Raw genomic sequence first — 14,452 nt, 5'->3', positions numbered from 1 at the left:
GGAAGCAATTGGGCGGGAGAAGCAAGAATAGAGTCTCGCGCATGCCCGGTGAGCGCACGCAGTGCCGGCAGCAGTCATGGCGGCTCGGTGTGTGCGGCTGGCGCGGCGCAGCCTCCCGGCTTTCGCGTTGTCTCTCAGGTAAGGGGCGCCGATGGCCAGGCTTAGGAGGGGCGCGCTGTCCCCGCTGGCTCAGACGCGAGCCCTGCCCGGCTCCGGCCTGGGCGTCGTGGGGGGTCTTCCAGACGCTGGGCGCGGGCTCCGCTGGTTTCTCCTGTGGGGCCTGCCCGGCCGCCTCTCTGTCCGTGCTGTCCGCGGGGCGGACGGGACGGCTCCCCGCGCGAGGCGTCGGTGGCGAGCGGGCTCCTTCCGCCCTGCCCGAGCTTCCTCCCCCTCCGCGTGCTGCGGAGTCCCCTACCTAACCCACCGTGGGGGAGAGCCGTTGACTTAGAGCAGTGACGCCGCGGCGGAGGTCACGAGGCCCTGCCCTCTCCTTGGCTTTTCTTTTCCTTTTTGTTTTTTGTTTTTTGTTTTTTTTTTTTTTTTGCGGTTTCTGTCGTTTCAAAGTCCGGCCTCCTAACTTAGTTTAGTCCGTGCTTAGCGGACAGATACTGAAGCTGAAACTCCCAGTAATTCGGCCATCTGATGCGAAGAACTGACTCGTTGGAAAAGACCCTGATGCTGGGAAAGATTGAAGGCGGGAAGAGAAGGGGAGGACAGAGGATGAGATGGTTGGATGGCATCACCGACTCAGTGGACATGAGTTTGAGTCAACTCCGGGAGTTGGAGATGGACAGGGAGGCCTGGCTTGCTGCAGCCCATGGGATCGCGGAGTCGGACATGACTGAGCGAGTGAACTGAACTAGCACCTTCCACGTTGGGGGGAGCTTCGGAGAACCAGGTTATCTGTTAAGAGAAGCTGCTCTGGGCCGAACATGGGAGTAGAAGCTGCGCGGAGAGGGAGCCGGACTTTGGCCTCAAGGAGCTTTATTTAGTGATGGTGAGACGGTAAACGGGTCGGTAAAAGGGGACGAGGACAGGGCGAGGGGATGAAGCTGCGATTCTAGCCTGATCCATTGTATAGACAGCGTGGGAACAAACCCGCCTGGGGAGTCTTGAGTGAGTACAGGCGGTTGGCTCAATTTGCGATTTTTGTAACTGGCATTGATTGCCTGGACGTGTGTGCGTGATCCGTCTTGTCCAACTCTTTGCGATCATTTGGATTGTAGCCAGCCAAGCTCCTGTGTCCTTGGGGATTTTCCAGACAGGAATACTGGAGTGGGTTGTTATGCCCTTCTCCAGGGGATATGCCTGACCCAGAGATTGAACCCGCTTCTCTTATGTCTCCTGCATTGGCAGCTGGGTTATTCACTACTGGCGCCACCTGGGAAATCCAGTTGATTGCCAAGACTGCGTGCATTTCTGCCTCTAGGAACAGGTTTTGTGTAAGGAGGCTCAAGTAGGGGAGAGGGCAAATTGAATTGTGTGTGGAGCTCTCAGAGCCTCCCTGCAAACCCAGACTGGCTGCTGCAGGAGGGGCTCTGCTGAGTGGAGCAGACGTGAAAGGCTGTGACTGTTTACACCCAGACGCCAGGACACCTGGAAACTAGGGCAGGTCACAGCAGCGCGCTCCGTCGTTAGATGGTTAGTTTTTCAATTGCAGAAGTAGAAACGGCAGCATGAAGGCCACTGGTCTTCACCCCCAGGTGATTGTTCAGGTGCTCAGTCGTGTCCGGCTCTTAGCAACCCCATGCGCTGGAGCCTGCCAGGCTTCCTTGCTATCACTGTCTCCCAGAGTTCGCTCAAACTCACGTCCATTGAGTCAGCGATGCCATCCAACCCTCTTTTCCTCTGTCGTCCCCTTCTCCCGCTCTCCATCTTTCCCAACATCAGGGTCTTTTCCAGTGAGTCAGCTCTTCACATAAGGTGGCCAAAGTATTAGTAACAGACTAGTGTATCCTTTTATTCTCCTCAAAACAGGATTTCTGGTTTGTGTTTATAAAACGGGGGTCATGTTTTGTGTGTTTCTCTAAGTTGCATTTCTTCCTGCACAGTACCCCCATGGTGTAGGCCAAAAGATGGCAGTTTAACACCGCCATCTATTTGATGGCTGCTCAGTATTCCAGACAGTGGAAGCAATAATTTGTTCACAAATTTGTTCAACCGTTTGTTCAACAATTTGTCCTTCTGAGCAGTGTTCTGTTTCAAGCTTTTCATCCTGGAAAACATCTGTATGTGCTGCCCTAAACACCCTTGTACACACACATGTTCTGTGTGTCCTTAGCTTTTCTGTTCGTTGAGGCAGCTTGCTTTAATCTGGGAAGGAAATTGAATATAGTTTATTTTCAGATTGGGTGTGGCATACTTTAGAGCCCCACTGGACCTGGTGAACAGATCCGTATTATTCATTAATGGCACTGTGGCCTTGGGCTTATTACTTAACCTTTTCCACATGGGGATCAGATTGGGTAATATCCCAAGTCACTTCCAGCATTAGTTTTTAGAGCTTTTTGTGTACATACCACCCCTGTGCTTTCCTGCCTCCATGCCTTTGTTCACACCATTCCTGAAGTGGATTTGTCTTGTCTATTCCTGCCTCTGTATGTGAACTCTTGCCTGTTCGTCAAAGTCCATCTGCCCAAATCCTTTCCCAGACTTCCATTTCTCCAAAGCTAGAAATATTCTACTCTGAGCCTCCCAAAGCACTTGGTTCCTCTTTTATCACTTTCAAACCCAAGTTACAGTCTGTGAATATAGATACCTTTTGCATGACTTTGGCCACCTGATGTGAAGAGCTGACTCATTTGAAAAGGCCCTGATGCTGGGAAAGATTGAGGGCAGGAGGAGAAGGGGACGACAGAGGATGAGGTGGTTGGATGGCATCACCGACTAAGTGGACATGGGTTTGGGTAGACTCCGGGAGTTGGTGATGGACAGGGAGGCCTGGCGTGCTGCGGTTCATGGGGTCGCAAGGAGTCGGACGCGACTGAACTGAAGTATCCTGTGGGCAAGATGTCTGCCCATGAGGCTTTGCAATGGACAGCAGCACTGGACCTCAGCTCCAGTAGTGGCTCTTTCTTGGCGGAGTCTGGATGATCGGGAGTTCCTGAGAGTGAGGAGAAGGGGAGATTAGTGCTGTAGCCTTGGTGCACTGACGTTTTAGTTTAGGCGTGTATTGCAGAAGACTCTACATAAACAGATAGCTTCCATACGTCATATGCAATTGTCCTTTATTGTATCTAAGACAGATCCTTTCTCGCCCACGTAGCAAGTAGTTTTAAATCACCTTTGATTTCCGAAGTTGTCCATCTGACTTTAACAAGCAGAAGAATCATGATCGTAATTTCTGTCGTGTGGGCTTGCCTTCAGGTCTTCTCCGCGGCTGCTGTGCACAGCTGCAAAACAGAAGAACAACGGCCAGAACTTGGAGGAGGACGCGGGTCAGAATGAACAGAAGACAGATCTTCCCTCCTTGGAGAAGACACTCATGGAAGAGAAGGTCAAGCTGGAAGAGCAGCTGAAGGAGACCATGGTAAGGCTGTGGGCTCTCGTGAGGAGCATGGTCTGTGGAACTCCAGGTCCGTCTTCTGGGGATTTGAAGATGGCCTCCCTGACAACAGAGGCGGAAGCCAGACAAATTCTGTCCCTGTTGGGTTCTACAGCAAGTTACTGCTGAAGGAGGGATAGAACTCAAATCCGCTGTGACTCTGGTTGTCATGAGAATTATCTTCATGTGCTACATAGATTATATTGAATTAAGACTGAAAATGGTCTTTACAAGTGAGGAATATTCAGTAGGGCCCTTGAGCCTGGGTCTTTGGGAGGATGAAGGTAGGAGCCAGAGGTAAAGTCACGTGGTGCTCTCCCAGGAATGTTGGAGTTTTTTGAACTAATTAGTAATACAGATTATGACCTCATGTGGAAAAGCGTTGTTGTTCAGTCGCTCAGTCGTGTCTGACTCTCTGACCCCAGGGACTGCAGCACTCCAGGCCTCCCTGTCCCTCACCATTTCCTGGAGTCTGCCCAGATTCATGTCCCCCAAGTCGGTGATGCCATCCGGCCATTTCATCCTCTGTCTTCACCATCTTCTCCTGCCTTCAGTCTGTCCCAGCATTGGGGGTCTTTTCCAATGAGTCAGTTCTCGGCATCAGATGACCAAAGTACTGGAGCTTCAGCATCAGTCCTTCCAATGCATATTCAGGACTGATTTCCTTCAGGATGGGCTGGTTGGATCTCCTTGCTGTCAGAGGCACTCCCAAGAGTTCTCCAGCTGCAGATCAGTAGTATCAGTTGCTTGGCACTCAACCGTTTTTATGGTCCAGCTCTCACATCCAAATGTGACTACTGAAAAAACCATAGCTTTGACTAGATGGACCTTTCTCAGCAAAGTAATGTCCCTGCTTTTTGATAAGCTGCTTAGGTTGGGCATAGCTTTATTTCCAAGGAGTAAGCGTCTTTTAACTTCATGGCTGCAGTCACCATCTGCAGTGATTTTGGAGCCCAAGGAAATAGTGTGTCACTGTTTCTATCGTATCCCCATCTATTTGCCGTGAAGCACTGCGCTAGGGCTTTGCTCACCCCCTTGTTTATATGAATCCTCACAACAGCCCTGTGAGTCGGCCGTTAATACCCCTGTTTACAGATGAGGAAACTGAGGCCCAGGACTGTTTGGTAAACTTTCCAAGGTCACCTTGCTACCCAGTGGCAGGGCCACAGTCTGAGCCTGTGAGACCTTGCTCTTAACCATGGCTCTGGAACCCCCAGAAAGCTGAAGGCAATAACCTAGTGCCCATGAAAAATAGAAATGCCAGGAGATGGGTACGATTATAGGAAGAGTTGGTGCAAAATGAGGAAGATACAGGAATTCAAATGATTGTTACGCAATAAATGTTCCAACTGAACCGTACCTGGGCAATATTCAAAAATACCAAAGGTTCATTCCTGAGGTTTCTCCTCTTCTGTGGGGTAGAGGCCAAAACTGTCCACTCACAGTTGTTTTTCTCCTGACCCTCTCCTTGGGGTGTGAGAACCAAGCCAGGTCAGCCCTTACCCTGGGTTCTAGGGTTCCCTTGAACTGGAGATTCTGCAGAGGAATGAATGGTCCTTCCTTGTGAGGAACCATCAGAACCAGCAGAAACTGGCAGCTTTTCTTGTCCTTTGCTCAGCTGTACACAGAGTGAGAATGGCCTTGGGGGCTTGTGAATATGTGACGCCTGGCCATCTTATTCCCCACATAGTGGAGCTAGTGGCACTGGTTAATTTACTTCTGTTTATTCCACAGCAGCTGTTTGTAATCTAGTCTCCAAAGTACTCATAGCTGCTGTTTGTATTTTAACTTGCAGTTTATTATATCACATTTGTTTTCCGATTAATTTGTTCCAGATTTATTTTGTGTGAATTTGTCTTCCCTTTTTTTTTTTTAAGGAAAAATATAAGCGAGCTCTAGCAGATACTGAGAACTTGCGGCAGAGGAGCCAAAAATTGGTGGAGGAGGCCAAACTATATGGTAACTTTAAACACTGTGTGATACTGATCCTGGGGAGCATGGACAGTGGCGGGTGTGGCCCTAGGCAGTCTGATGGGTCAGGTGGGGAGGTGGGGCGGCTGCTGGCTACATTCCGTCCAGCTGTTGAGATGAGTCAGCTGTTGCCTAGAAGGAGCAGAGCTGGCTGGTGACGCATGCTCGTGGCGAGTGTGATTCTTTCGATAGAGTATCCTTCGCTCTTCTGCACAAGGACCTCAGTGTGAGCCTGCAGGTACTAGCAGAGGTGCCCTAAGAGGCTCGGGTCCTCAGCTGGAGCAGCCCTAACGCTGGTCTCACTTAAGACCTCGTCCACCGCTGTCTGTCTGTGTTGACACCGTTGGATCCTTCTGTCATCATGCTTCCCACCTTACAGTTGAGGTCACTGAGGCTGAAATGATTTGCTTCTAAAATGGCGCTGGCGCCAAGGCCTGTCTCCAACCCCATATATGTTGTGTTGATCATCCGGAAGACCATCTCAGTGCTTAGGGGACAGAGTTTTCAGTCCCCCTGTTCTGGATGCAGAACTGATAAGAGGTTAAACCCTCTGCCCAAGGACAGACCTTGGTGCTTGCGGTGGAAGCAAAGATCTAAGTTCAGAGAACAGAGAACAAACCTCTCTTTTTTTTAATTTTATTGAAGTATATAGTTGGTTTATGATGTGTTAATTTCTGCTGTGCAGCAAGGTGACTCAGTTACACATCCCTTTACACTCCTCCATTATTGTCTTATCATAGGATAATTAACTGTAATTCCCCGTGCTGCGCAGTGGTAACCTGTTGTTCAGTTTGTGTATAATAGCTTGCACACGCTCATCTCCCATGGAAGATGTCACGGGTAACTTGGTAGTGTGCATGCTCAGTCACTCAGGCGTGTCCAGCTCTGTGACCCCATGGACTGTAACTCCCCAGACCCCTCTGTCCATGGGCGTCCTGGCAAGGGTACTGGAGTGGGGTGCCATTTCCTCCTCCAGAGAGTCTTGCCAACCCGTGGATGGAGCCCAAGATTCCTGTGTCTCCTGCATTGGCTGGCAGGTTCTTTACCACTGAGCCACCTGGGAAACCCTGGTAATTTGATCGTGATCACATTAAATCTGTAGATTGCTTTGGGTAGTATGGCCATTTTAACAATGTTAATTCTTCCAAGGAGAGTATGGGATATCTTCCCATTTCTTTGAATCATTTTCAGTTTCCTTCACTAATGGTTTATGGTTCTCAGCATATAAGTCTTTGACCTCCTTTCAGGTTTATTCCTAAGTTTTTTATTATTTGATGTGATTTTAAAAGATATTACTCTTTACATTCTCTTTCTGATATTTCATTGTTAGTGTAAAAAAATTCAGCCAATTTCTGTATATTAGTCTTATATCCTGATATCTTGCTGAGTTCATTCGTTTATTCTAGTAGTTTTTGTGTGGAATCTCAGGGCTTTCAATAAGTATTTTATCGTGTCATCTGTATATACTGACAATTTTACATCTTCTTGTGGCTGAGACTCCCAATACTATGTTGAATAAAGTGACAAGAGTGGGCATCCTTATGTCATAAGAGTTTTCATTGTGAGTGGATGTTGGGTCAGATGCTTTTTCTTCATCCTTTGAGATGAGCGTGTGGTTTTTGTCTTTTCTCTTGCTGACGTGCTGTTTCTCACTGATTGATTTGCATGTGTTGAACTGTTGTTATGATCCTGAGGTGAGTCCATCTTGGTCGCGGTGTATGATCTTTTTTCTGTGTTGTTAATTTCCGTTCGCTAATATTTTGTTGAGAATTTTTGAATCTATATTCATCAAGGATATTGGCCTGTCATTTTTTTTTTTTTTTAGTAGTGTCTGTCTTTGGTTTTGGTATCAGGATAATGGTGGCTTCATAGAATGTCTTTGGGAGTATTCCTTCCTCTTCACTCTTTTGAAAGAGTTTCAGAAGAATCGGTAGGAGTTCTTTCTATGTTTGATAGAATTCACCTGTGTAGCCATCTGGTCCTGGACTTTTGTTTGTAGGCAGTTTCTTTAATGACAGGTTCTGTTTCACGTCTAGTTCCCAGTTTGTTGGAATCACGCATGTCTTGATTCCGTTTTGGCAGGCTGTGAATTTGTAGGAACTTGCTTTTGTCTTCTAGACTGTCAGGTTTGTTGGGATATAATTACTTGTTCATAATCTCTTAATGGTTTGTATTTCTGTGGCATCAGTTGTGATTTCTCTTTCATTTCTTATTTTCTTTATTTGGATCCTCTCCCTTTTCTTGGTGAGCCAGTTGTTTTGTTTTGTTTTTTGCCTTTTTTAATGTCTAGTTTCTCTCTGATCTTCGTTTCCTCGCTTCTGTTGACTTCAGGTTTTGTTTGTTCTTATTCTTCTAACTCTTTCAGGTGGTAGGTTAGGTTGTTCTGAGATTTTTCTTGCTTCTTAAAGAAGTCCTATATCACCGTGAACTTCCCTCTAAAACTGCGTTAGCTGCATGGTGTGGGCTGTGCATGGTTGTGTTTTCATCATCGTTTGTCCCTAGGTGGTTTTTAATTTCTGCTTTGATTTCATTGTTGACCCATTGGTATTTTAGTAGCATGTTGTTCAATTCCATATAGTTGGGTTTTTTGTTTTTTTTTGTTTTCATTTCTTTTTCTGTAGTTGATATCTAGGTTCATGCAGCTCTGGTCAGAAAGATGCTGGAAATGATTTCTGTTCTGTTAGATTTGTCGAGGCTTGTTTTGTGCCTCAGTGTGTGGTGAGTCCTAGGAAAGGCCCTGCGTGCACTTGAACGTGTGCTCTGTATTTTTGGATGGGATGGCGTGAGCGCATCAGGTGCGTCTGGCTGCTCTGCCGCATCATTTTGGGTCTCTGTTGCGTTCCTGACTTTCTGTGCAGCTCTGTCCAGTGACGCAAGGGGGCAGTAAAGCCTCCTGCTGTTGTATTCCCATGAAGTGTCTCCCTTTATGTCTGTTAGCGTTTGTTTTATGTACTTTGGGTGCTCTTGTGTTGGGTGCATATATGTTGAGGAATATAACATCTTCTTGTATTGATTTTTAATACATAGTGTTTTTCTTTCTGTGTTTATAGCTTCTGTTTTACTGTCTGTTTTGTCTGATGAATATCGTGACCCCCCCCCTTTCTTATTTACCTTTGCATGAAATATCTTTGTTTCTGACCCCTCAACTTTCAACCTGTGTGTGTTCTTTGGTTAAAGTAAGTCTCTGGTAGACTGCATATTGTAGTTTGATGTATTTTTGTTTTTTGTCTTGTGCTTGTTGTCTTTTTGGATTTTGTAAATCTGGTGTGCGTTGTTGATTTATGGTTACCCTGTTTTTCAAGTATATTCAGTTCAGTCGCTCAGTCGTGTCCGACTGTTTGCACCCCCATGAACCACAGCACGCCAGGCCTCCCTGTCCATCACCAACTCCTGGAGTCCACCCAAACCCATGTCTATCGAGTCGATGATGCCATTCAACCATCTCATCCTCTGTTGTCCCCTTCTCCTCCTGCCCTCAATCTTTCCCAGCCTCAGGATCTTTTCGAATGAGTCAGCTCTTTGCATCAGGTGGCCAAAGTATTGGAGTTTCAGCTTCAGCATCAGTCCTTCCAATGGAACACCCAGGACTGATCTCCTTTAGGATGGACTGGTTGGATCTCCTTGCAGTCCAAGGGACTCTCAAGAGTCTTCTCCAACACCACAGTTCAAAAGCATCGATTCTTCGGTGCTCAGCTTTCTTTATAGTATGTTAATCTCTTTCTGTATCTGCTTGCTTTAGACTGGTGGTCATATAGGCTCAAACATATTCTAGGGGTAAAAAAGTCAGCGTTTTCTTACTCCTTTCCCACACTTGATGATTTTGATGTTGTCTTTTACATCTTTCGTGTTTACCCATCAGGTGTTCATTGTGGTGTCATTGATTTCACATAATTTTTTTTTTTTTATCTTTGTACTGGCTTTAAGTGATTCACTTTACAGTTGGGTTTTCTCTTGCCTATAGCTTCTTCTTTTCTACTTAGAGAAGACTTTTTAATGTTTCTTTTAGGATAGGTTTAGTATTGCTGTGTTAAAAGTACAAATAGTTTCTGCTTGTCTGAACAGTTCTTTGTCTCCTTGTGAATGGTAGCCTTGCTGGGTAGAGTGCCCAGGTTGCAGACTTCCCCCTTCAGGCCTTTGGCCGCCTCCCTCCTGGCGTGCAGTGTCTCTGTGGGAACACCGCTGACAGCGTATGGGATCCCCTACAGCTCACTCCCTTTCTTGTGCTGTCTGTAGAATCTGCTCTTTAACTGTTCCATTTTAATTGATTTTTTTTTCCATGTGGACCATTTTTAAAGTCTTTGCTAAATTTGTTACAGTATTGTTTCTGCTTTGTGTTTTGACTTGAAGACATGTGGGGTTTTAGCTCCCTGATCAGGGATTGAACCCGCGCCTGCTGCATTGTGAGGCACAGTTTTAACTCCCTGGACTACCAGGTGCCCAGCCATGATGCACGCAAATACATTTGCATCCCCCCCTTTCTTTGCTGCTAGGATCCCTGTCATGTGTACATTGGCACATTATCCCATAGGGCTCTTACATTGTTTTCATATTGTTTCATTTGGCTTTCTTGTCTGCTGCTCTGATAGGGTGATTTTCATTTTTCGCCTTCCAGATTTCTTCTTTGTTAGGAGAAACAATTACCTATCATGGTCGTGGAGGGCTTTTTTTTCTGTGTGTGGGAGCCTCCCTGTGTAGTAGCCCGAGTGGGTCTAACGTTTTTGGTGCGAGGCCTGCTTTTATAGCATAGGTGCTGCTGGGTGTCCGGCCCTGCCCCATTGATGGGGGGACAGTGTGATTGGCTGAGCAGGGCCTCCCCTCTGGTATAGGTGCTGCTGGGTGTCCTGCCCCATTGATGGGGGAGGGTGTGATTGGCTGAGCAGGGCCTCCCCTCTGGTATAGGTGCTACTGGGTGTCCGGCCCCATTGATGGGGGAGGGTGTGATTGGCTGAGCGGGGCCTCCCCTCTGGTATAGGTGCTGCTGGGTGTCCTGCCCCATTGATGGGGGGACGGTGTGATTGGCTGAGCAGGGCCTCCCCTCTGGTATAGGTGCTGCTGGGTGTCCTGCCCCATTGATGGGGGGAGGGTGTGATTGGCTGAGCGGGGCCTCCCCTCCGGTTGTCACAGCCCTGTCAGGGGAAGGGTCTGCTCCCTCCTGGTCAGAGTGGACAGCCCCCCAGATCTGTTTCTGAGCTGCAGAGTGAGGCAGGCGGGAGTGAGCGCTCCCTCTGGGAGGGGAGCCACTGAACGTCCCTCCGCTGCAGCTGGCCACCAGGGAGCGGGCTGCGTGGTGGCCCCTGTTGTGCGTGCTTAATCGTGTCCGACTTCGGCCCTGTGGACTGACTGCAGCCCGCCAGGTCCCTCTGTGCATGGGGCTCTCCAGGCAGGAATCCTGGAGTGGGGTGCCACGCCCTCCTCCAGGGGGCCTTCCCGACGCAGGGGTGGGACCTGCGTCTGCTGCATTGGCAGGCGGGTTCTTTACCGCCGAGCCACCAGGAAGCCCTCCCGCTGCCCAGGCTCACAGGGTGTGCTGTCGCCCACTGCCCCCAGCCCCACCTCCACCGTGGGAGTGCAGGCAGGCAGCCCTGGCATGCCCCACGCCATGTTCCCAGAGCTGCCAACGCAGACCTCTTGGAGCCCAGACCCAGCCTTGCTTTTGTGGGCACGCCCACCAAACCCACAGATTCAGGCCTTAGTCAGCTGGACTGTCCCAGCCACGGGAGCACCAGTCCCGTTGGATGTCCCCCAGATGCTGCTGAGCTTACAGGGTAGGCGATAGTAGCGTGGATTGCAGAGCCGCGTCTGCGTGGGGGTGAGCGGCCGGCACTGGCGGGCTTCCAGGGCGCTGAGAAGCCGTGCTCAGCAGGAGGCTGCTGGGCCGGGCCCACCTTCCTCCACGGGCCTCTGACCATGGCGCCTCACTGCTTCTGCAGACGCGTTTCGCTCTCGGATGCCGTCACCTCCACTCCTGTTTTTCTTTCTTCTTCTGTGGTCGTCCCCTGCACTAGCTGCGGGCCTGCTGCCCCCTAAATGCCCGCGTTCTTCAGGCCTCCCCTCCTTCCCTCACCACCCCCCACTGACTTGCCCTCCGACAGGGCTGAGTGGTGTCCACACACAGGTGAGCTGTCAGTTCAGATGTTTCTTCCCCATTCTAGTCCTGGCTGTCTACCTGGATGTCTCAGAGGTATTTTAAACTGAATTCTCCCCTTTCCTTTCCTTCCTCGTTTGAGTAAATGATACTGTCGCCCACACAGGTGTTCAGGTCAGGCATCTGAAACTAGGCTCTCCCCCCACGCCTACTCCCCTCCCGCCCTGGGGGTGGGGGCGGCTGGACTCCCACCGACTGCCCTCCTCCACGTCCTCCACTCTGTCCAGGCCAGCTTCAGCCCCGTGCTTCTGCTCCACACCCTTGGCAGAGTGGCCTCAGCTCCCCTCCAGTCCACCCTGCCCGGAGCTGTCAGCTTCTCTGGGTTTGTGTCTACTTGGTGGACTGGCGCCCTCGGCTCCTGCAGTGCTTGGCTCACTCCTGACTCAGGCCACACTGCAGGCTAAGTAAGCCATGTCCCTGGGGTTAATCGTCCTCAGCACTCAGGAGGGCTCCGTCCTGGAAGTATAATTGGTAATTGTATGTCTCACTGTGGTGATCGTGTGCTGCATGTCTCAGACCAAGACTCCACGTGGGCAGACGCTTCCCCAGCAGCTCCCACGAGGGGTTAGTCCTTACTAGATGCTCACATTTTTATTGGATGAGTAGACTTTTAAATTTCATTTTCCAGCAACTGGGTGAAAATACTCTAAAACAAGGGAAGCCGTAAACAAGCGTTGCCTCCTTCAAAGCGTAGAGCCTTTGAAACTTGAGAAGATGAGAGCGGGTTTTGTTGGAGCCTCCTTGCTGCACCTCGGGGGAGGGGGACAGCGGGCCCAGGGCGCGCCTCTTGTCAGCCCCAGCTTCCTGCATCCAGCATCTGAAGGGTTGTCTTGAAACCACGGACGTTTGCATTTATATGAAATTTTTAACTTATTTCTTCAGTTAGATCAAGGCTTGTGTCCTGGTAGCTTTGACCTCGTGGTGCTGAGTAATGGCTGATGTTTATGGAGCACTTAGTGCTCTAGGCGCCGTGAGGTGCGTGGCTTCCTGTCCTCATAAGCTCACTGTGTGTCAGCTACTGTTGGCCCTGCGCTGTAACCAAAGCAGCTTCAACCCAGAGGGCTTCCGCACAGTCATAGGGCTGTCTGTGACAGCCAGGGGTGTGGCTCCAGGCCCTGCGCTCGGCAGCTGAGATGGGACTGACGTGCTCAGGAGTCTGTGTGTCCTCTTGGTCTTGAGCAGGACTGGGAGTTTCCAGTCTGGCTCTGCAGGTTTTCAGCTCCCTGTCTTTACACCTCATTGGCTTTTGTCTAAACCTCAGGAACGTTTTTTTGTCTAATCCAACCCATTGAAACTCTAGCACAAAGTAGTGATTTGAAAAAAGGTGACAGACGGACTTCCCAGGTAGCTCAGTGGTAAGGAATCCACCTGCGGTTGCAGGAGATGCGGGTTCAGTCCCCGGGTTGAGAGGATCCCCTAGATGAAGGGAATGGCAGCCCACTCCAGTATTCTTGTCTGGAGACTCCCACGGACAGAGGAGCCTGGTGGGCTGCAGTTCACAGGGTCACAATAGTGGGACACGACAGTGACTGAGCACGCACGCGTCACACAAGGAGGGCTCGTCATTTTGAGCTGCCTGTGCAGTTGGATGCAGAATGCAGTGACGTTCTCCCTTACCTTGGTGCAGGCATCCAGGGCTTCTGCAAGGACTTGCTGGAGGTGGCAGACATCTTGGAGAAGGCCACACAGTGTGTCCCGAAGGAAGAGATTCGGGACGACAACCCGCACCTGAAGAACCTCTACGAGGGGCTCGTGATGACCGAGGTCCAGATCCAGAAGGTGTTCACGAAGCACGGCCTGCTCCGGCTGAACCCCCTGGGCGCCAAGTTCGACCCGTACGAGCACGAGGCGCTGTTCCACACGCCAGTCGAGGGGAAGGAGCCGGGCACGGTGGCTCTGGTTAACAAAGTGGGCTACAAGCTGCACGGGCGCACCCTGAGGCCCGCCCTGGTGGGGGTGGTGAAGGAGGCTTAGCGGCCCGTGGGTTGCAGCGCTTTGTCGTAATCACTCGCTGACTCTTCCAGGGCGGGTTCGTCTTTTCTCACCTATGAATACTCTTGACCTTTTCCTAAACCTTGCTGCAAGGCCCCCGCAGAAAAGCGAGCCAGTTGCACAGCTCCGTTAACAAACTGGAATACAGGAGTCGGTCCCTTGATTTTTAACACGTTCCACGTGCTTATGGAACAGGCTGATGGGACACTGCTGGACTCTGGGGTATCACAAAAAACACTGTGTCTGCTCAGACTCTGGCGACGTCAGAGTGTTTGGAGTAAATAAAAGGCCTTCAGGAACCCTGTCTGCTGGCTGGCCCTGCCGGCTGCTCTGCACCCCGTGCGTCTCACTGTAGCCTGCGAGCTCCTGGGATGCTTGGCTCCCACTCAGGCAGTGGAGGGGATTGCTGAGGAAGGTTTATGACGCCCTTGGTGACAAACGTGATTTGAGTTCCTTTATAATCAGTAACTACCTGCCTGCCCAGAACGATCACCCCTACTTTGCCCGTTACCGAAGGTGACGGAATCAGTTGCTATTGTCCTGTTTTGTTCACCTCTGGAAATGTTGAAATCTGTACCCAGCTAGTGACCAGTGACCTAAAGGTGTTTCCCCTAGTAAGATGGACTTTCCTAGAGAAACCTGAGGATGTGCTTGCTATATTTTAAATGTTACATTTTATTTAAGAGGATTAAAGCCCTGATATTATTTTCCTACGTTCTGATAGCTGTTCTGTGTGCTTTGATGGCGGAGATCCTCATGTTAAGGACAGCATGACGAAGGCTTCTGGGTCTCTGCTCAGA

At 49.9% G+C, this 14,452-nt stretch overlaps 1 protein-coding gene across 1 annotated transcript; it reads left to right on the top strand.

Moving 5' to 3' along the window:
* Positions 1 to 56: 56 nt before the first annotated feature.
* GRPEL1 (GrpE like 1, mitochondrial) lies at positions 57 to 14,365 on the top strand. The gene is made up of 4 exons (XM_004010013.5): positions 57 to 138; positions 3,367 to 3,529; positions 5,422 to 5,503; positions 13,288 to 14,365. The coding sequence occupies exons 1-4, from the start codon at positions 77 to 79 to the stop codon at positions 13,632 to 13,634; spliced, it is 654 nt and encodes a 217-aa protein (XP_004010062.1). The 5' UTR covers positions 57 to 76; the 3' UTR covers positions 13,635 to 14,365.
* Positions 14,366 to 14,452: the final 87 nt, after the last annotated feature.

Source organism: Ovis aries, chromosome 6 (assembly GCF_016772045.2).
Source record: "Ovis aries strain OAR_USU_Benz2616 breed Rambouillet chromosome 6, ARS-UI_Ramb_v3.0, whole genome shotgun sequence".
In the NCBI taxonomy this organism is placed as follows: Eukaryota; Metazoa; Chordata; class Mammalia; order Artiodactyla; family Bovidae; genus Ovis; species Ovis aries.
This window is presented reverse-complemented; position numbering and strand designations above follow the sequence as displayed.

Excerpts from the sequence above, each read along its gene's own strand:
- GRPEL1 (XM_004010013.5), top strand. The coding sequence starts at position 77 with ATGGCGGCTCGGTGTGTGCGGCTGGCGCGGCGCAGCCTCCCGGCTTTC. Across the intron at positions 139-3,366 it reads GCTTTCGCGTTGTCTCTCAG|GTCTTCTCCGCGGCTGCTGT; the intron begins GTAAGGGGCGCC and ends GCTTGCCTTCAG. Across the intron at positions 5,504-13,287 it reads GGAGGAGGCCAAACTATATG|GCATCCAGGGCTTCTGCAAG; the intron begins GTAACTTTAAAC and ends ACCTTGGTGCAG.